The sequence below is a fragment of the Centruroides sculpturatus genome, unplaced genomic scaffold, assembly GCF_000671375.1.
Source record: "Centruroides sculpturatus isolate CEXI.00-Female unplaced genomic scaffold, Cexi_2.0 scaffold249, whole genome shotgun sequence".
NCBI classification, from domain to species: Eukaryota; Metazoa; Arthropoda; class Arachnida; order Scorpiones; family Buthidae; genus Centruroides; species Centruroides sculpturatus.
Window position 1 is genome coordinate 180644 of NW_019384482.1, and position 21972 is coordinate 202615.

The 21972-nt window shown below is 28.2% G+C and overlaps 1 protein-coding gene across 4 annotated transcripts; it reads left to right on the top strand.

Annotated features, from left to right (window-relative positions):
* The first annotated feature begins 173 nt into the window (after positions 1 to 173).
* LOC111621464 (protein FAM149B1-like) lies at positions 174 to 14081 on the top strand. Of its 4 annotated transcripts, XM_023363615.1 has the most exons (17): positions 199 to 292; positions 821 to 1160; positions 4731 to 4824; positions 4902 to 5009; positions 7693 to 7816; positions 7914 to 8059; positions 8127 to 8240; positions 9545 to 9712; positions 9793 to 9913; positions 9984 to 10029; positions 10695 to 10845; positions 10918 to 11146; positions 11437 to 11595; positions 12686 to 12802; positions 13368 to 13425; positions 13500 to 13712; positions 13915 to 14081. In XM_023363615.1, the coding sequence occupies exons 3-17, from the start codon at positions 4787 to 4789 to the stop codon at positions 13938 to 13940; spliced, it is 1818 nt and encodes a 605-aa protein (XP_023219383.1). In that variant the 5' UTR covers positions 199 to 292; positions 821 to 1160; positions 4731 to 4786; the 3' UTR covers positions 13941 to 14081. The 4 variants fall into 4 exon arrangements, with proteins under 4 accessions (XP_023219384.1, XP_023219383.1, XP_023219382.1 ...); XM_023363616.1 differs by lacking the exon at positions 821 to 1160 and having other exon boundaries at positions 174 to 292; XM_023363614.1 differs by lacking the exons at positions 199 to 292; positions 821 to 1160 and adding an exon at positions 1239 to 1534.
* The last annotated feature ends 7891 nt before the right edge of the window (positions 14082 to 21972 follow it).

Genomic DNA, 21972 nt, shown 5'->3' on the forward strand with positions numbered 1-21972 from the left:
GCGGGAAACGGTTACGAGTGTCACGTGACCCGCGGCCGGCACCCCATTGGCCTTCGGAGCCTCGGAAGACGGTTAGTGTCACGTGACCCGCGCCAGATTGGCCCGCGGAGTGCGCTATATCTCTATGGCTGAGGAACGACCACGTGATTTGGCTGTCATGCGCAGTGCTGCCCTTGAGCTAGTTCGTCTGAAATATGAGTTCCTAAATGCTTCTAGGAAGAGGACGTGCTGGACTAGTGGAGAAAGGCTTGGACTACAGTCAACATAGACCCGGGTTCGAAATACGGTCAAAGTAAGACTAATAAATAATAATGTATAGTTGTATTTACAGGCAATAGATGGCGACTACGGATGACTTCAGGCGAGTGACGCGGACCTGAGCGGGGAAGCGCGAGGACAGAGAGACCTAAGGAAGGTGTTCGCGACTGCGCGTTAAAATTTTTTCGCACGGTAGACTGCCTTTTGACGACGATGTCACATGACCGGATATGACGTAGGCGAATCTTCAGGTGCTTGTATCTGGCGAAGGGTCGCGCGTAGGGGGGTGGTTCATTAGACATTTATTGTTCGCACAGGAGAGGGCTACCCTTTGGGTGTGGTGGCGACTCCCTCATTCGGAGGGTAAATCTTATCACAACTCATACCTCGAAAGAAAAACTTTAAAATGCAACCTTTTTTTAATTAATTTTTCCAAACGTTTTCGGTTATTTTGAATGGCCTTCCTCAAGAACAGAACAATCGAATGATTCTGATTTTGCTTTCTATAACGAATTCTCTTTTGGAACATTTAAACATTTCAATTTTTTAATCTAATGCGCAGGGTCGTTCAGGGAGATCGTTGGAAGAAATGCTAGAAGAGCATAAAAGGAACGTACAGATCGAACAGCCAGTAACAGCACTAGCAACGTATGTTATAGCAGACTCGACAGAGATCATAGTGGATTGAGAAAGAGATAAAATGATACAGAAGATCCAGGACAAGAGACGTCTGAAATATGCTGAAGCATGGCAAATACATAAGACAAACCAGGAAGGATTAGCGATAAACTAGAGTCGAGTAAAGTCTCAGCAGCATGGAGAGCGGGTATAATATGAAAATTTTAGTACGAAACAAGGGACAAACAGTAGAAACATTCTTAATGAATATAGTTAAGAATACTGTAAGTAATAATATACGTTTAAAAATAAAAGTTCAAAATGATTAGTATATTGGCAGTAAAAGTGCTTTCAACCATCAGCAAAAACGTCATTTCCTGTGCTCTGGTGAATAAAAAATTCGCAAAATAATAATAATAATAATAATATAGTTTTTTTAATATGAAATAATCAAGATTATTTCTTAATTATTATTTTTTTTACTTTAAAATCAAACATTAATTTAATATTTATAAAATCCATTTGAGGATATAAATTACATCTTATCGATAACCGGAAATACATCCAGCAATATGGAAAATGGCGAAAGGAAGTTATGGAGAATGGATGAATCTCTTATTGATATTTTGCTTTTTACGTTTAAACGGAAAATAATTTGGTAAAATTTGAATTAACTATTAAATACCTTTAATTTTTTAGGGTTCTTCCTAGAAACGTGTAAATTATGACAGTTTTGAACATATAATGTTAATTTATTATATGATTATGAAATTTATTATGAAATATGAAGAAAATACATCAATGAATGGGCATTACACAATGCATAATCTAATACACAAGTTAATCATGAAATGTTTTAAGTGTGTATTTAATATATTAAATCTTTACATTCATTTTACATGTTGAATGTTTATACACAATCTCAATACTACATATTTAAATTATATGATTTTTTAACTTTAGAAACTAAAGCATTTATCATATTCTGTTTAGAACACATTGAAATAACCTTTTTGGCAAGGGACCTTAAAGTGGAGGTTACATAATAAAAGTCATTTTGTTTTAATTATATACACTCCTCATTTAAAACATTTATCTCATCTTTATCTGTGCATATAATTTGCACAACAGTAGTGAAGTTCTTCTGTTATGAGCATGATTTTGCTAAAAAATTTTGTATTAAGACAATCTTATTATTGTAATCAATCGATTATGATTGTTTAAAAAAATAATTTTGGATTATTCACAATATATTACTGTTTTTAGTGTAAGTTAATTGTTATGTTGAATAATTGTAATACAGGGTGAACCAAAAGTAGGTGGAATAGGGTTTTTGTTAGGGTTATACTATAATGACAGTATATATTTAACTTGTTTTCATTTAATCATTATTAGTGAATTGTTAAATTTATTATACTTTCTGGTAGAGTATATTTTATTACAATTAATCCAAATCTATATCAATAGATTCATGTTATGGAGTTTTTATTGTACTTCTGCATAAAGTCAAACTTGTCATTCATTTTAGTGAAACCTTTCACAATCTTAATGAGTAGCAGAGCATATTATTATGGTAAGGAACCATAATATTAAACAATCAATCATACCATAAACAGGAATGTTTGACTTTTTTTATTTTATATTTTTAATTAACATTTTCAGTGTAATTGACAGAACATAAAAATGTTAACCTTTGAAATAAATAAATACAAATACTGTACTAAAAAAAAAAATGTATACTTAAACACATCAAAATAACTGTTGATTATAACAACATTTGTATATATGATTACCATTTGCAGTTCTACAATAAAAATACATAACTGAATGGATTATATTTGCATTAAAATTGCATTGATGTGTACACATCAATGCAATTTTATACTTTATGCTTGTATATTTGCTGAGCAAAATTCTTCCTAGTATAATTATATAATGTAAATAGTGTTCATGCTAACATTGTTCGTCTTAGGAAGTATCTGGTGAATACAATTATTAAAGAAGAACAGAAGTTAGCAGGTGAATGCTTAAATGCAAAAGATTTAATTTTTTTCCAATGTATGGAAATATGCATTAACTAGCAAGTCAAGAACATGCACATCAATACACTTTTAAGGCAATTATAATCCACTCACTTATTGTGTATTTTTATTTATTTCTTTTTATTGTAAAACTGCAAGTAGTAATCATGTATGCAAATATTGTTATAATTGACCCTGTAATTGTTTCAGTTTTTTTAAAAATACAATAGAATCTTGATTATCTGAAGTAATGTGAACTGATAGTATCTGGGATAATCAAAAACTTGGATAAAACAGATGACCATAGCCATTTCAAATTAAGAGTATAAAAGATTTAATGAATTTAATCATTTATAAGAATAACTTTTTTTACATCATATACTATACTTTTAATATGAATGATTTGTCTCACATTAAGGCTAAATGATGAAAAGTAACATAATACAAAATGATTTGTTTCTATGTTATTGTTTTAAACTTTTCTATAAATTACAGTGTAAGAAAATTAATAATTTCACAAAAAATCTTAAGCTGTTGAAGGGTTATGAAGATAATTTCTAATTCTTTTTTTTTTTCCTTCCTGGATATACCAAAAAGTTATTTCTACAATCAGCAAGTATTTTTCAACATCATTTTTCTTCATTAATTATCTTTATCTTTACAGAATAGACAAATAATAAATGAAAATTATAACACATCTGCACTTTTATATAATTAACAAACTATAAAATCTAGAATGTGGAAAACTGTTTGAAAAGCTGACATTTGAAATGGTTTTTTAAAATCAAAATTTGACTTTTTGTAACTACTATATAAATTTTTAACTTAAAAAATTGTTCTACATTTATTTATAGCCATTGACTTGCAGAATATATATTTTTAAGATGAGTAATCTTAATGGTGATAGTTCTCATATATACTTTCAGTATTTCTGTGAATTATTGACAATCTAAAATGTTTATTTTATTAGAATGAAGAACCATAGCAATATGTTTTAGAGTGTTATAATAATTACTGTTTTTGATTATATTTATTTCAAAATAAAACAATGATTAACTCCAATGTCATTTTAATGTACATTGAAATTTGATACGTGATATTGTAAAATGTTGTTTATAATTTGTATTAGTTTTTGCATCATTTGTGTTTTATTTTTCCAGCTACTATGCACACACAACAAAGAAAAGTATTGGAATCACGTCAGATTTGATCCTCTGGGTTTTTTTGCAAATCTCTACATTTTGACTTCCCTTGAATTCAAAAAAGACAAAAAGAAAAAAAAGTGAAAAATTCCTCTTGTGTGTGTTGGCATCCATTTTATTTAATATCTCAGATTAGGATAAAGATTAAGAAACAAAATTTGGCATGATAATGTATATATAAGGGACATTGATGCTATTAAATTTTGGAGGTTAAAGGTTAAGGGGTTCAGGAGATAGAGGCGGGTCATATGTCATATCGCAACAGGTTGAACTTAATTAAGATTTTACTTGTTAGCATTTTACAATTTTTATAACAAAATCCCATTATAGCTAGAAAGTTATGCAACTTTCACTGGATATTTTGAAAATATGATTAAATGAAATTAAAACTTGGCCAATGTACTTTTGCATTTTTTTTTTTTTTTTATTGCGGAGGTATAGCCTCAAGTAAAAGATCATCTCCGTATGTGAAATTGTCACTGGTGTTTTTAAATGACAGGAAAAGGAAAAAGAAGACAAATTTTGTATATTTGTGATATTTTACATTTTTATGTAAATGAAAATATAATTACTATTGTAATTGCTTATAATAGTAATTTTAAATGTTTATATAAATATTTCTTTTATATAGATTATTTATATAGGAAAATACAGTTTGGTTTATTTTATTGGAATGGATAAAATTTCATGATGACAGGAAGATATCGGAGAAGTGTACTTAATCTGTAAGTTTTTTAATTAGTTCCTTAAGCATTTTTTTTTCTATTGTTGATTACTAATTACTAAATTATTTTTATTAAAGACAAGGAATACAACAATCTGTAATTGATAATCATCCTTTACCTGAAATAATTGATGGGACTCCTAAAATTGAAGATTTAAAATTAGATGATGATTATAATTATTCAAGGTATAACAATATAAATTTTTCGTAGATTAGACTAATTATTTTAGTATATATTTAAATAAATTCACTTCATTCAGAGTATTGGCATTTGCAAACTTATTTTGTCAGAATAACTTTGGATTAAGACTGATGAATATTAAAAATGATGATGATGATGATGATAAAACATTTTCATTCGCTGCTACTGTTGCTATGCTAAAAGAACTTCTCTCTATACTAAAACAATAATGTTTCATACTCCATTTTCAAGCACAGTCTTCTACTTACTACTAGCAACAGAACCTATATGTTTCAATTGGACATATTAAAAATTTTTTAAAATTATCCTCAAATAATCTTATATTTAATTACAACATATGGGATTAAATAATAATAGATGTTAACCATCTTGTTCAATTTTTATGATTATTTTATAAAATCATTAAATATAATCATGCAGGCAGCCATATTGCTTCATTGGAGTTCAACATATCCATGTCCAGATGAGTGTGATGCACATCGGTTGCTGCACTGGTGAACTCATTGATGAATATTGAACACATTTTTGTACATTGCAGTTCACCAATGCGCTGTTTGAAGCATACTGGAATGTACCTAATGTCTTTTCATTTTCTATTGGCAAACACAAGACATAATAACAATCTATCTTTAATAATGAAATATTATACCATGTAGATATAGCAATTATCATTTGATTATTAACTGCTTAATGTAGCATTAAGATTTAATTTTTTCAATTTTCACAACCAATTAATATGAACATTGGGCTTTGAGATATTTCTCTTTGTTTTATCATCACTCAATTTAATTTCAAAAGTCTACAAACAATTGTTTGATATTATACCTCTGTCATTAAGTTAATATATTTTACTTTAAACTAGTGTAAAAATTTATTGTCAAACAAATGTAAAATATAGTAGAGCGTCATTTATCCGAATCAATTGGGGACTGGGGTTGTTCAGATAACTTATTCTTCGGATAACCAATTATGTACAAAAAAATATATTAACCTATCCCACGTTGAAATTTTTCTCCGTTGCGTGTCACTTTGCGTTGAATTTTCATCGATGTTAAGCCTAACGTAAACTTTTTAAAATAATAATCGTGGCTATTGTATCATTAAAAATTATTTCTTTATTTTTTACAAACAAAATAAATATATTGAAAAATATAAAAACAAAAAAAAATTATACTTTAGAAGTTAATCTAGTATCAAAAATATTCGATTCAGCACAACACAGTCCTCAGAAAAACACCACACAAAAGTGCCAGTGCTGCCAGCTAAAACACACACATCAACAAAAAAAATATTAGAGTAGCCCAAGATGAAGCCAAAGATTGCAGCGCCACAGCACTAGTGAAAATTTAAATTTGCCGACTGGAATTCTTTCGGATAACTGACTTTCGGATAAACGACACTCTACTGTAAAAGAAAAAAGGCCCAAATTACTGGATTTTCTTTCCATCTGTACTTACAACACGGAAAAGTGCTTGTATTTGGCTAAATTATGATGGATTTAACGACGTGCCAGTGACACGAATAGGATGTAATCTTGCAGTTGTCCACTTTCTAACTCATTCCTACCTCAAGCATATAATACTTAGTATAAGTAGGCAATGATGTAATGAGTGACTGTACTGATTAGAGACAAAGTAAACGATGTTTTAATTTCACTTTATGATACAAGATCCTCACATTTTGGATAATTTTCCCAATTAATGTCTTAGGCATAGTTAAAACACTATTTCATTTTTTGCACCTAACATCATAATATTTTTACACTTCAGATTTCTCCAGGACTGTCTTAATTTTTCCCAATCTCATTTCTGCAATCAACATATTCTGCCCCTCTGTATTCTTTGTATATGACTATAGAAACAAAAATCTTATATAACAGGCTGGTCAAACCTTGTCTTGACCCCCTATTGTCCTTAGAAATATAAGAGAGCTGCATCCCCTATTGGAATGGTATTTTATATTATATATAGTTAAAATAATACAGTTACCATTGTTTCATAGTAAATGCCCCTGTTACTTTACTGATATTTTATTAATGTATTCTTAGCTTTCAGTTGCCTGTTAAAGGTTAAGTTTTAAGTTATGCTCAAAATTCACATGTATATCACACTAAAGAATATCAGTATACTTACAAAATATCACATATGTGTAAGTAGTAGAGAGGTTGCAGACAACGTTTTCATCACAAAAATGTGTACGTCAGACGTTCAGTGCCGCCTTCCTGTAAGCCTAGAAGTTTGACAATGGTGTTTGGAATGTTGAGCATGATTCCACTGACTATTCAAACACCATTGTCAAACTTCTAGGCGTACAGGAAAGCGGCGCTGAACGTCCAACGTACACGCTTTCACAATGAAAACGTCAGCTGCAACTTCTCTAGTATGTAACCAGTTTATAAAAAGAAATTGCATAAGTATACAGGAGCAGCAGTTTAAGTACAGGATTACAGGATCCAGAAAAATTGCAGTTTAGCCACCATGATTTTATAAAGATGATGATATTTCAGTTACAATTCAGGAGTACATAATTCATTTTTTGTGATTACTATGCATTATAATCACATTATTTCATAATATTAAAGTACAGATAAGTAAAGATAAATAATTATAACAATGATTTTATTAAAATAATAATGACATTAAATTTCATATGTAAAAAATTTTACAGATTTGATTCAGATGCAATACAATACTCAACAAAATTAGAAGACAGAAATGAAACATATGCATTATCATCTGATTTTACCAATGGAACAAGATGCACAGAAAGTGTGGATTCATGGTGTGATGATGTAAGTAATTATTTAATTAGTTTTTTTCCATAAAAACGAAAATAAAACATAATAAACTAATTACAAATGCAAAATAATTACTTTTATCTGTTGTTAGGAATTTGAAAGAGAATGTACTAAAAAAGTTGAAGAAATGTTAGAATTTATAAATGGAATAATGTATGATGATAAACCATTTGAAGATATAAATCTTGAACTCAAAAATGAATGCAAGTTGTGGATTGAAAAATTTCCTCATTTTAGGTGATAATTATGCTAATATTATGTTAATTTACATAAAAATTATTTTAATAAAAGAAAATTATTATAGAATTACAGGAAAACAAATAGTACAAGTTGAAGATAACAGCATTCAGTTTCATGCTTTTTCATATCCATCATCATCTCCAGTTCAGTCTGAAGTAACCTTTGATCCATATTTCAAGTAATTATGTTGAAATTTTTAATAATATTTATCATCAGATTTTATTAAATAAATGATTAATATTTTCAATTATTAGTGTCTTTTTTTATTATAGAATTAAAACCATTACATTTATTCCTAAATAAAATAAAACATGAATTATCAAATATAGAACTAATAAATACTAGTTAACTGTTTTCAATAAAATGTTAGAGATTTTGAATCATTTGAATATTAATATTGTTTTTCTGTTTATTTCTTTAAAAAGATTTTTTTGTTAATATGTTATTTCTAGATTTTCTATATTTAAAAATGTCTCTTTAAAAATGTAATCATCATAATGTTAGAAAAAAGCAAGAAAAATTATAATTTAGATGTATAACATGTTTCCAGGACTCTACGTAACTATGACAGTAAACAAAAGAACCACAACACAATTTACATTTAGCTTTAGCTAATGGCTTTAATAAGAATTTTATAAATAGTAGTAATATCTTAAGTAAATTATCCAGAATAAACTAAACAAGATTTATGAGTATTTCACTGCATAAATTTATGAATTAAATTAATGTATAAATCCTAAATCTAATACAATATTATTAATCACTCACTAATATTAAGTATTTGATTAGAAGCAGTTTCTTATAGAAAAGCAAAATGGTACACTTGAAAGATGTCAAGTGTTACCAGAAAAATTAAATATCTCAAAAAAAGTAAAATGTTTGATAAACTATGTGATGTCAAAAGGATATTGGGAGACCAAAATTGATAGAAAACATTTAGCATAATATGAAGACAATTGGACCCTTGAACCTGATACACCACTAAGAAAGGAAAATTTTTTAAATGAGTAAAAAAGTGTCATTGTCAATTTGCTTTAAACTAAGATTTGAAAGAAGTAATGCATACTTGGTTTCATCTGTCAGTTTAAAATTTATCTTCCTAGGAGTTAAGAACTTGAGTAACTATACACCAGTGTATTGAAAAGCAGAGGAACTATGTTGAAAAATTTTTCTTGTAAGATCATTTTTCCATTGTAATAAATTTTATAAGACATTGCATTTAATGATTGACTCATCCATACAATTCAAACAACCAGAATTTACAATAAATCAGGCAATCAATTATTGCTGGAGTCTTTTTAGATGATAAACTAATTTATGTTATTTTCATCTAGGTTAAATTTAAAAATATTGACTAAATGAATTTGGCTCTTTGCAGATAAAAATACTTTTAATTAAGCTTTTTTAAAAATATTTTCTTGTATTTCAATTAAAAACATATTGATTATGTATATATATTTTTTTAATTTATATAATTTTAAGTTTTCAGGTTAAAGGAAAACAACTACCAATTCTTCCAAGTGAAAAAGAAACTGCTACATTAATTGAAAATGATCTCATTAATAATGAAAATACTAATATACCAACATTTGTTGAGGAAACTATTGCTCAACATGGGGAATATGAAGAACTTTTTGCCTGTCATAAAATGTATATAACTTTTCAAATTATTTAAGTAATGCAAAACATGTGTTTTTTTACTTTATTGATTTTTTAAAAATCATTTTAAGCAGTGTACATACTTCAAGCAGAGAAAGTTCCTCTTTAGATAATAGTGCATTACATCATTTAAATATTGATTTTGTTAGGGAATGTGTTCTTGATAAAATTATGGAAAAACTGTGGCCAGAGGTATATATAAAATTTTAATTTGTTAGTTATCAAAGTTTATTATACATTGATAATATATCATTTATTTTAGTTACTTTTGGTATCACACATAATTCAAGAAGAACAACATGATAAAGGTATTTTATTAATTGGTTAATGATAGTTGTTTTTCTTGTATACAGTGGAATCTGTTTATTGTAATCACTTGGAGACTCCTCTTTATTTATAACATTTATTCTGCTTAATTTTGACAGTATAGTAACACTAAAATTAATGGAAATTCTGGGTTTTATTTACTCTTGATATTTAAAAAGATGTTAAAACTAAAGAAGTTATAATTAATAATCTTCAAGTTATACAGTTATTATCAATGCATACAATATTGTTTGTCTGTATTTTTTCATACTATTTTAATAATGGCTAGTGTACAATGAAGAAATGCCAACAGTTTAATCCATGGTATTGTGAGAAAACAAATTAAAAATGTTTAAATATTGAAAGCATTGATTATGATTGATAATGGTTACATGTTATCAGCCACATGCTGAAGCTGATAACACAAAAAGACAGCTTAAAAAATGCATGTTTGCCTAAAAAATAATGATGATGAATGTAACCAAAAAAAACTCTGATTTTGATAAGCAAAACATTAAAATTATAAGTAACTTTAATGTTTTGCTATATTTTGATAACATTTGATGACTGATAATATCCATGGTTACAATAAGTGGATTTAACTGTATTTTATAATTATAAATTGTTAAATTTCTATGAACATTATACTTTTCTAATTTATAAATAGAGGAAATGTCAAAAAAAGTTCTACCATCACTTCCATCCACCATACCACATTTAAGAAAATCTCAGTGGGATCCTGAAAAAGTAGGAAATCCATTAGATGGTATTTTGACAGTTTCTTCAAAAGTTCTTCAGAAAAGAGATCAGCGTCTCAGGTAACAAATTGCATTTAAGCAAGAAATTTAATTATGCTTACAACTATTATTCAGTTTTTTTCTTCCATATAGTGTGGAATCAAATATTGTAACAAGACCAGGTTCCAGTTTAATATCACCAAATAGATTTACTTCCTTGAATTCACTCATACCAACAATACAAGAAGTGCCTTTAATTAAAACTACAACACATCACTCTAATTTTAATTTTCCAAGTGTTCCAAATAGTCGTACATCTTCAGCCCTTCAGCAATTTAGAAAATTTTCAATAAAGGATTCAGAATGGCCAAAAGTGCTTCAAGTAATATGTATTTAAATATTTTATAATTAGAGATGTAGTGAAAAACTAGTAGTGTTAGAATTTAGAACAGGAATAAATTAGAAATGTTGTTAGAATAATTCATAATAAAGAATATTATATATGAAAATATTTTAATTATATTATTGAAATATGTTGTTATAGAAAAAAATGATATATTATAAGAATGAAGTCTGGGTTAACTTATGGTCAACTTGTGACTATAGAAATGTATCAATAATTAAAAATATAAAAATTGATAAAGTAAAAATAATACATGTTTTACATTTCAGGAAGAAACTGAAAATTTACCATCAGTTACACACACATCTATGATCAATGTTCAAAGGCAAATTAGTGAACCATTTGATGAAAAAAGTGAAACCAAATTTCCATCTACTCATTTTTCTCTTCCTCCAATTATCAATAATAATATAATAATTTCCAAACAGGTAAATTTTAAATTTAAAAGATTATGAACAAAGTCAAAATGTTTAATATATTGATTGCTTTCTCATTTGCAGGCAATTGACATCATACAATGGTAGAAATTTATACCAGTGTAGTATCAGTTCTATTGTAGAATTTAATTTTTTCATTTAGTTTAAATCAATTTGTCAAACCAAAGACCTTTGTGTTGAAATCAGTAAATTAAGCCTAACAGTTGTTTTTTTTTATTTACAAGCTTGCAGCATTATTATTATCTCTGTAGGTAGAAACCATAAGCTTATAAGAAATTTTTACTATAAAAAGAAAATTTAAAATTTCATAAATATAATTTTTTATTATATCTCTAACTGCATTATTAATTAATAAACTCCACCATACCTTTAAAATGCAGTCTATTTTAAACAGTTATCGAACGTGCGCAATCGAATCTCGGAAGATTGTAGAGCGTGCGTTTTTGGAATTACGATTTGGCAAGTTTAAATTCTTTACGTCGATCCTGAAGAAGGTCTGTTAATTTGACCGAAAACGTTCGATAACTGTTTAAAATAGACCGCATTTTAAAGGTATGGTGGAATTTATAATTTTTTATTTAAATCATCAAAAATTCTCAAATTTTTAAGATTATTGAACTTTATTAAAATTTGCTAGAAATTAAATGTTCTGTTTAAAAAAATCTTAAAATATATTTTATCAAAATGAAAATGAATTGGCATTTAATTTATTTATATTTTTTGATAGACAAGGTTTCCAATTGTTTATTCTATATATTGGCAACTAGACAGAACAATCAAGTGTTTTAAACAATCATCTGTCATTGAGCAACAAAACAGGCTTACTTTTCCCATCCGCCTTTTATTCAAAAGATCTAATTTTACAAACACTACTTTTTATAATCAGAAGATAATTGATATTTTATGTCTGTTTTATTTCCAATTTAGTAATTAAATTTTAAATGTTATTTAAAACACATTGCAAATCAATTTAATGCTGTGTGCTTACAATGTAAACAATAACAAGGCAATCAGTATGTTAAATTCAAAAAAAACATTTGAATTATAAACAATATTGAAAATAACTTTTTTTTTGTTCCAGAATGTCAAATCTCCATTGTTTCAATCAATGATTGAAAGTCCATCAGAAAAATTTTCAAAGCAGCTGAGTAAAAATGAAAAAGTGGATTCTAGACCCAGTACTTGTAAAAGTAATAAGGTAGAAACTCTAGAAAACTATATAATTCATGAATATTTAAAATATTATAATTATATTTTAAAATTGGATTTTCAGGAAGTTTTTGTTAATAACAACGTGAACTAAGGTTTACTGTTGGGTTTTTTTAATACAAAAATTAAATTAATTTTCTAGTGTGCTTCTAAAGACAGTTTTATTTTTTATTATAAGGTTAGCAGAGTTAATAATCTATATTGTAACTGATCTTTGTTCTTTGTGCATAAGAAATTAAATTTTCTGTTTAAGCCAGAATGATAAGACAAAGATAGGCTATATGTTTTCTTGTTATATGTTATAGGTTTGTTATTTTAAATCTTGAAAAGATAAACTTGCTTTTTACATTAAATAATTGTTCTTAAAAAAAGGCTGTTTATCATTTGATAATTATTTATTTAGAATTTCTTTTATTTTGATTCCAATTTTATTTTCAAATCTGTTTATTTAAATCTATAAATAAAAAATGTATCAGTAAACTCAAATTCTTTTAATGCATATAAAAATTTTAAAAAATTTTTTCACACTAATATTAATATCTATTTTATTTTAGAGTATCAGAGAGAAGAAATCTAGAAATAAAGTAAATTCCAATAATCAGCAAACATACAGTATGTACAAAAAATTTTTTACATTTATTAATACAATAAATGAACTCTTTCTAGTAAATTAATTTATGTTCTAGACCCTTTTGATGTACCAATATTGGGAGGATTATCAGAAAAATTACTGTCACCCTATCAGTTTAAAGATTCAGAAGCACATCTACCATCTTTGGAGCCTAATTTGAATACAGATCAACTAGTCACATTGTTTCCAGTTGTAAAATCATTAGAATTGCAAAGACAAGAAGATAATAAGAGAGTAATTAAAAGAAACCAGAGTGCAAAAAAATACAGTTAGTACTTGTTAATATTATTTTATCATAAAAATATTAACCAGAAATTCTAATTGTTTATGTTACAGAAAATGTACTACAATTTAAAATATTTTAAAATAGTTCATAAAATTAACATAAACAATTACCTAAAGACTATCACAAAAACAAAATATCTCTAATTAATTTAAGTTTTTAAATTTTTAAATGTTTTTCTTTACAGATGTCTTAAATCGAATAAAAAGATGACCTCTTCTTATTCATCCATTTTGTAAGAAATTCTATATATTTATTGATACAGATATTAAAATATTTTACTAATTTAAACTGTAAATGATTCTGTTGTGATAAACTGTATATAACATTCTTATATAAATTTTAATAATAAATAAGGAAAATTTTTTAAATGAATTTGCCACAGTTTTTATATTATTGAATATTACAAATCAAGATTACAATATAAACTTATTTAAATTATTAAATTATGATGAAAAAATATTTTAAAGTACCAATAAAATCAAAATAATTATACATTTAATATTATAAATGTGTTGTATTTACAATGTGAATTTTTTGAGTACCAATGTTTATAATACTGGATGAGTAAATGAAAGTAGGATGTGGACAAGTAACATTAATCATTGGATTGAAATGATATGAAGCATGAGTTAATGAAATATTTTAATTATATATCCCGCAGGACGATGAAGTTTCTAGTACAAGATCTTCAAAGAGAGAGAGAGTTATCAATTGGAATACATTAGCGGTCAGTTTAACCTTTGTACAGTGGGTTAGTCAGCTATGACACTATCACGATATTGTGGAGAATAAACATGGGAAATTTTTAAAGTATTTTCCCACGCGTTTTTCTCGTTACTGTTTCGGAAAAAAGTTTTTTAAACAGTTTTGTCTAGTAAATTCTTTTTTATTATCACATAATTCCTTTTTTGTGTGAATGTTTTTTCGTGGTAGTTTTTGGCTAGTTTTTGACAATATCACAAAAGAATTTTGCAGATATAGATGTCATTCACCAGTTCCATGCAATCGCCCTTGATGGATATATCCTTCAATCACTGCAGAGTGGTTGACCTCTTGGTGACACATGAAATCTCTGACATGAGTGTCCCATCATTAGTATCATAATACAATACCATTGGGCATCTGACTGGCCATTCCTGTCATTAGATTCAATAGGCTTCTGCTGCAGATATTGACAAATTAAAGCATATTTAATGAATGTATTATTTCAAATATACGAGCACTAAGACGGCTTTTCTTTTTCACTAGACTTATTACACCATCAATGAAACGGAAAACAAACTTTAGAAAGACTTTTTATTTATTTGAGTATGCAAGAGTTGAAAAGGGATATAATAATCCGAAATGCATACTCAAATAAATAAAAAGTCTTTGTAAAGTTTGTTTTCCATTTCATTGATGGTGTAATAAGTCTAGTGAAAAAGAAAAGCCGTCTTAGCGCTCGTATATTTGTACACAAGACTAGACAAAAAGCATATCGCATAATTGAATGTACAGTGGTGCCTCGTATAACATACTTAATCCGTTCCAGGTTCACGTCCGTTAAGTGAAAAGTCCGTTATACGAAACACATTTTCCCATAGAAATACATGTTAAAACATATAATTCGTTCCGCAGCATAAAATAACTGTACTGTACCATAAAAAAAAAAAATGAAAATGGAGAAGTCACCAATTATGCCGGATAGTCAGATGTTGTGAGGAGGAGGTGGAGGAACACTTTCTTCACACATTCATACAGATACAAACTTTTTACACATTGCAGCAGGTCTCTTTTTATTGTTTTTTAATCAGAGTCAGATTCAGGAGAGGCTACCGGAGCTTGCAGGGTCAACTTCTCTTGTTCCATCCTTTGTTTATTGCCTGCTGGCTTCTTGAAAAACATGTCCAAGGTGGTCTGTTTCTCTCTCTTCTTCAACACCTGTCGGAAATGATGGGCAAGGGTGTCATTGTAGAGATTATTGATCCTGTTGGCCTCAGCTCTGTTTGGATAATGAGTGTTAGTAAACTCCTGAACCTCTCCCCATTCGACAAGGAAGTTTTTGTCAACTTTCACTCCTGATGATTTCTTGCTTTGTTTCAATTGAAATCACCTTTCTGTTTTTTTAGAAGTCATGATTTATACAACACTTCAATAAATGTAAATACCCTGACTGAGGTGATGTACGTAATAAACAAGGGAGCAAGCCAAATCCCAACAGGAGCTCTGTACTTCAGATAATACTAATAATATATTCTAAAAATAGCAGATTGCCATTGACAACGGCAAAAGAGTGAAAACGTCATTCGCACTTGTTTGCAGAAAGTTTGTTGTTCACCTCATGTAACTGCCGAACAGAAAGTTTGTTGTTCGCAGTCAGTCCGTTGCTCGAGTCACGTAACGGCCAAACAAAAAGTCCATTGTTCGCAGCGTCCGTTATACGAGGCACCACTGTATTATTATTTATAAGTTGGATACTTTTTAAGTTTATTTTTTAAATTATTTTCTAGCTTTGGGTTAAGTTTTACCGTATTTATGGTTTTCATGTCAAGCATTACATCATGATGTAGGTTTGTTCCATTACTGATAAATTGGTCCCCACTGTTTATAAAGCTGTAACTCTAGCACATGTATAGGATGTCATAAGAGGACTCAATCTGAGATTAGAACAATTACACTTCATACTCTAAATTTGCATTAGCACATTCATATATCATTAGACTCAACAATTTTATTGACAGAACACAAGTTGGGAATGCCTGCAATAAAGTATACATTTTTATTCAGATAGCCAGAAAGAGGATTTTATTGTACTTAACATATTTAGTCACTTTTGCTTTGTGGGCAATGAGGTCTTTTAATATGCCCATCATGGATTGGCCAAATCTACAATAAAGGCAACCTTTGGTGATGGACTGTCTTGATGTAACCATTATGGATTGACCATAAAAAATTCCTGTTGTTTTATATTTTTAGTTGTTAGTACAATGATTAATATTTACTATACTCAGTGCCATAACTAGCCATTCGTGTACCATGTGCAGGAATTTGCATTTAGGCCCCTTAATTAATTAGGTTTGGGAAAGTAATAAAACAAATACATGCATTTTGGGTCCCTCTTTAGGTGCACCTGTTGCACCTGCCTAGTTATGGCACTGACTATACTAACATTTTATTAAGATGTTGATAACAGATATATAGAAATTAGTGTGTTATTAAAGAGCTGATAAAATTGATATTATAAGTTGGTTCAACCTGAAACAAGGTCACGTGCAAGACATGCCAGAATCTGTAATGAGTATCAGATTGGTTATTCAGGCAAGCAAGTGAAAATAACTAATAAGTAATAAAGCAAGTAATAAAACTAATAAAATAAAGCAAGTAATATCACACTCAAAGGATTACTATTACTATGAAAACATTGCAGGAAAAGACAAAGTTGTGTAGTCACTTTGCAACCAAAAATATTTTGAGAACTATGTTAAATTGAATATTGAAAAGGTTTGTAGAATGAGGTACTGCAGAATATCAAAGGAATGGACAGATCAATATCTAGAGACACCAAAAGAAACTAGGGCAGTAGAACAAACTTTCAATATCTGTTGTAAATATGACTGCAAAACATGTCTTAGCATTAAGTATTCTATAGGATATTAAAGCTGGGAACCACTGTACACAGGAAAATAACTAACCCAAAATATTCCCTGAATCAAGGAAACCTTGCAAAATCTAATTTCCGAAAGCTTGTAGACATTAGGTCAAACCATAAGGTATTGCTTTTGGTGATGAAACTTACTGTCCATATGACCCAAGGCAAATTCTAGGACTGAAATTTTACCTAATTTTCATAATTATTACTTTAAGATAACTTATTTGGTAATATTTTATAAAAGATTTTTGATATGAAATATTAAAATGAAACATTTGTAATTTATTTCAGTAAAATTTAATAAATATTTTTTTTAACAAATTTATCATAGAATTAAATATATACATAATATTTTCGGATAAATAAAATTTTCTTGTTACAACTGCTGTGCAAAAATGCAGATTTTGCAGAGATGGGCCAAACATGCATTCATTAAGAGTACAGAATTCAAATCTCTGTACTAAGTAATATTTTTATATATTTCGAAAGAGCCATTGCCATGTTTAAAGTAATATCAATCAATCCCTGATTAGAAGCTTATAATTAATTTATTTCTTAACATTATTATTAAAATAATTTGTATTATTGAAATAGTAACCCATTGAGTTCGTTAAATATATTCATGAAAATTATATAAATCCATTAAAAAAGTAATTTAAGAATGGTGTAATTTATAGTTTAACAGTAAAGTGTTTTTGTAAAGCTCAACAAGCAGTATTATTACTTGGATGTCTCCCAGACTACAAAATAATTGAATAAAAAGGAAATTTTATTATGCAGATTCGTTGTGTTTAGAGAACAGTCACAAATTTGATTATCATACTTAAAGTTTCCAAAGAAACTCGCTTTCTTCATTTTATCCAAAGGAAAATGAAGGTTTACCTCTCTTGAAATACTCTCTCCAATGTTTTTGTTGAGTTAACTAAATTCATCTTTATTTATTTATAAAAAAGAATTTAATAGAAAAGAAAACATGTTGACAAGTTTACGTCAAAAAAATTCAGTCATTTTGTATTTTAACATCTCAATATTTTAAAAGATTTAATAAAAAATTGAAATATTTCTAAAAGTATAATTTTTTAACCAAATGGATTCATTTCACATGATGACACAAAAGTTTTAAATTCTCTAGAAAAAGTTTTTGAATTTATAAAATATATCAATTATTCAACATTCCAACTAATATTTATTTTCTACTTTGTTTAAAAAGATTATTTTTTTAAAATATCCACATGTTTTACATACTGATTCAAGTTTACTAGACATACAAATTTTATATATAAAAATAGCTAGGAAGTCAGTTAATCCAGATATTGTATAAAATGAAGATAAGATCATATAAATATTAATACACCATCAATTTGCATCTTTAGAGTAATCTAAATAGAACTTTAGATTATTCTAATTTCTGTTTAATTTAATTATTTTCAAGTTTAAAAAAAAATCATCCTAAATTCACAAATAAATGAATTAAAAAGTTACATATTTAATTTTAACAGTTTCAAAATATTCTATTGATTTTTTTCTTTTAAATTATTAGAATTTCATTCAATAAACTTAGAAATTTTCTGTTACGACAAACTGATTAGTCGATATTTTTTGGTGGAATTCCTAAAATTTTTTCCTACTTAAATGATGAATAATGATACTAGAATCATTAATCAGAGAAGAATGTTCGAACAAAACTTGAGAACTAACGATGATTATTTGAACTTTTCGATTGTTACTGAAGAAAAGTTCGAACGTTCTTTAGTTCTCTAGTTGTATTCTACGAAAAGCTACTGTGAATTCCATTTTAATTAATGATCGATTGAAAGCTTATTCCATTAGTTATTCAAATTTTTTTTAAAATTTAGGTTATAATCGATGCAGTTATAAATCAAAACCACCATCACATCAAAGAGAAGACTAAAATATTTTTCCAAAAGAATGCAGGAATGTTATGCATTCCAAAAATAATTTTAATTTTTAGGGTATGCAAGCGTAAAATTTTTAAGATTCAATACAAATTAAGGCTAAGATTGCTTAAGTAAAATTACGTTACTATCCATATACTAACGTAAACGAACGGTCTGTATGCATATTATGTTCCTTTATGGTATAAACATGGATATGGTCGAACTTATACGATAAATTCTGCGAAATTTTATAATTTACGTATGAAATATCACACACTAATAAATTCTGCGAAATTTCATAATTTACGTATGAAGTATCACACACTAACAACGATAATCACCGTTATTATTCGAAGAGAAATTTGCCACATTATTACCACAAAAGGCCTTCTTGTTGGCTGAATACTGGAACAGAAAATTTTTCAGTTTTTGTAAAAATAACTTAAGCTGTATTTTACGTACCCACATTTCCGTCTTTTTATTATTGATATAAATTGCATTTTTATTCTTAGTTTGTGGCGCTTACCAGTCAACTTTATTTTTAATTTTATCAATTGATGTTTTTAATGTTAGACAACTATTCTATTAATATCCATTGTGGTTATAAAACGTTACAACAATAGTTATTTAAATTAGTAATTTTCATTTACATAAGAAAAGCAATAAACATTAAGTCTTAATTAGCATTTAAAACTGACGTGATAATTAGGAATTTATTTCTATTGATTTTTTTCCTATTGGGATACGAGGTTTGTTTTTAAAACTTCAATTTTTAAAATGGTTTTCATACTCCTTCCACAAGACCTCCTCCGAATAGACGTCCACCCGTAAAACGTCTAGTAGAGGAGAAGGTGGTATTATGGAACCCCAATTACATTTTAGTGAATTGTAAACAAGGTATCATTAATAGCACAAAAAATGTGGATTAAGTTAACTAAATGTTCCTAATTGGATTTTTCGTTAGTGTAACTATAAGTATGGTTTTTGAAGGCTTTTGTACAAAAAGTCAGAAAGTAGGCTTAGAGAAAATCGGGTGGTAATATGGAACCTTACTGTATATTTTCAAAAAATGCTTTAATGTAGCCAAAAACAAATAGGAAAGTACAAAGAATGTTAAGTAATTACAAAATCATTTACTCCAATGTATTTTAACGCAAAAATGAAAAGTCACAAGATGGCAACTACTTTAATGAGAAAAATAGTCTAATTTTTTTATTCTCAGCAACTACAACATTTGGTAAAATATAGACCAGTGTTTCTCAACGGGAGCGATATCGCCCCCATGTGGGCGTTTTTCCGTGTTGAGGGGGCGATTAGTAACAATTTATATTTTGGGGCGAAAAACAATTTTCTGGGCGATATAGTAAAACATTATATTAAGAGTAATTAGATATTTTATTCGTTATATCGTACAATAATCAAACAAATAACATTATACTAGTGACTAGTCTATTCAACGCAGTATGAATTTGGCGTTAGCCTTGACCCTCGGCATCGGAATTTTGGAGTGAAGGGGGCGACGATTCGTTAGAGGTTGAGAAACGCTGATATAGACTAATAGTCTACAAAATTTAATTTTTGAAAAACGTTTTTAAAAACAAGAAAATTTAATATTTTAAAATTAGTCTATATGTAAATGCACCATCTTACCCAACCTATGAGGTATGATGGGGATTTTATTTTTATAGACTACAAGAAGGACAAATTAAAATGGTTAAACTATCGCTTTCTTCAATATTGGCACAAGAACAGTGTGCCCATTTATCACAACTGCTACATTTATTGTTATTTTTCAAATAAATAAACATAAAAGTTTGAACTTACTTGTAGACTATTTACTTTACCAGACGATACTGTCACTTCGCGCATGCTCAATTTCGCTATTTTGTAAGCAGACGATTTTTTTCATGAAAATAAATGTTTATTTCGATTGTTATCTTACATTTTATTTCTTGTTAAGATAGTATTTAAATTTAAAAAATGTTTTCATAAATAAAATAAAACGTAAAACATTATTTTATGGTTTGAATTTGTTGGTAATACTGAACACCAGGGGAGTTGGGTTCCATATTAAAAGCACCAATGGGGTCCATATTTCACGCATCTCCATCTTGGGTTAACTTAATTCCTGTCGGCACCAAACTTTAAAAACGTGAAAATCACACAGATTAATATGTACCCCTAAGTCTCTGGAACTGAACACATTCACCAGTGAATCTACAACTACACGATTTATATTTTAAAAATAATTAAATTCACTTNGGTCCCTGAATCCAAAAATGTAAAAATCTTCCGAGGGATATTTTTTGACCGATCGCTATACTTTTGCTGATTAAATACGGACAACTGTTTAACTGAAATAAAACGGGTTTTCCCCTTGCTATGGATGTCTGCCTAGTTCAGTTCAGCCACATTCTGCTAAAGTTCGCCTTTATTATCAGTTCGAAATGGGGTGGTTCCATAATACCCGCAGTGTTCCATAATATCACCTTCTCCTCTATTAGGGGAAAAAATGGAAAACTCTAGATTGGGAGAAAAAGATAGTTATATAAATCAAAGTAAACGAGAATGGAGCAGATATTGGAGAGAAATGAACGAGCAAAAGCTTCTGTCCCAAAAGAATACTTCTTCATTTATGTTTTTCTACAGAGATTCCTTTTCGGAGGAGAAGTCGAAAAATCCCGGATAAAAAACTGCGCAAATTGCTGAGAATTTA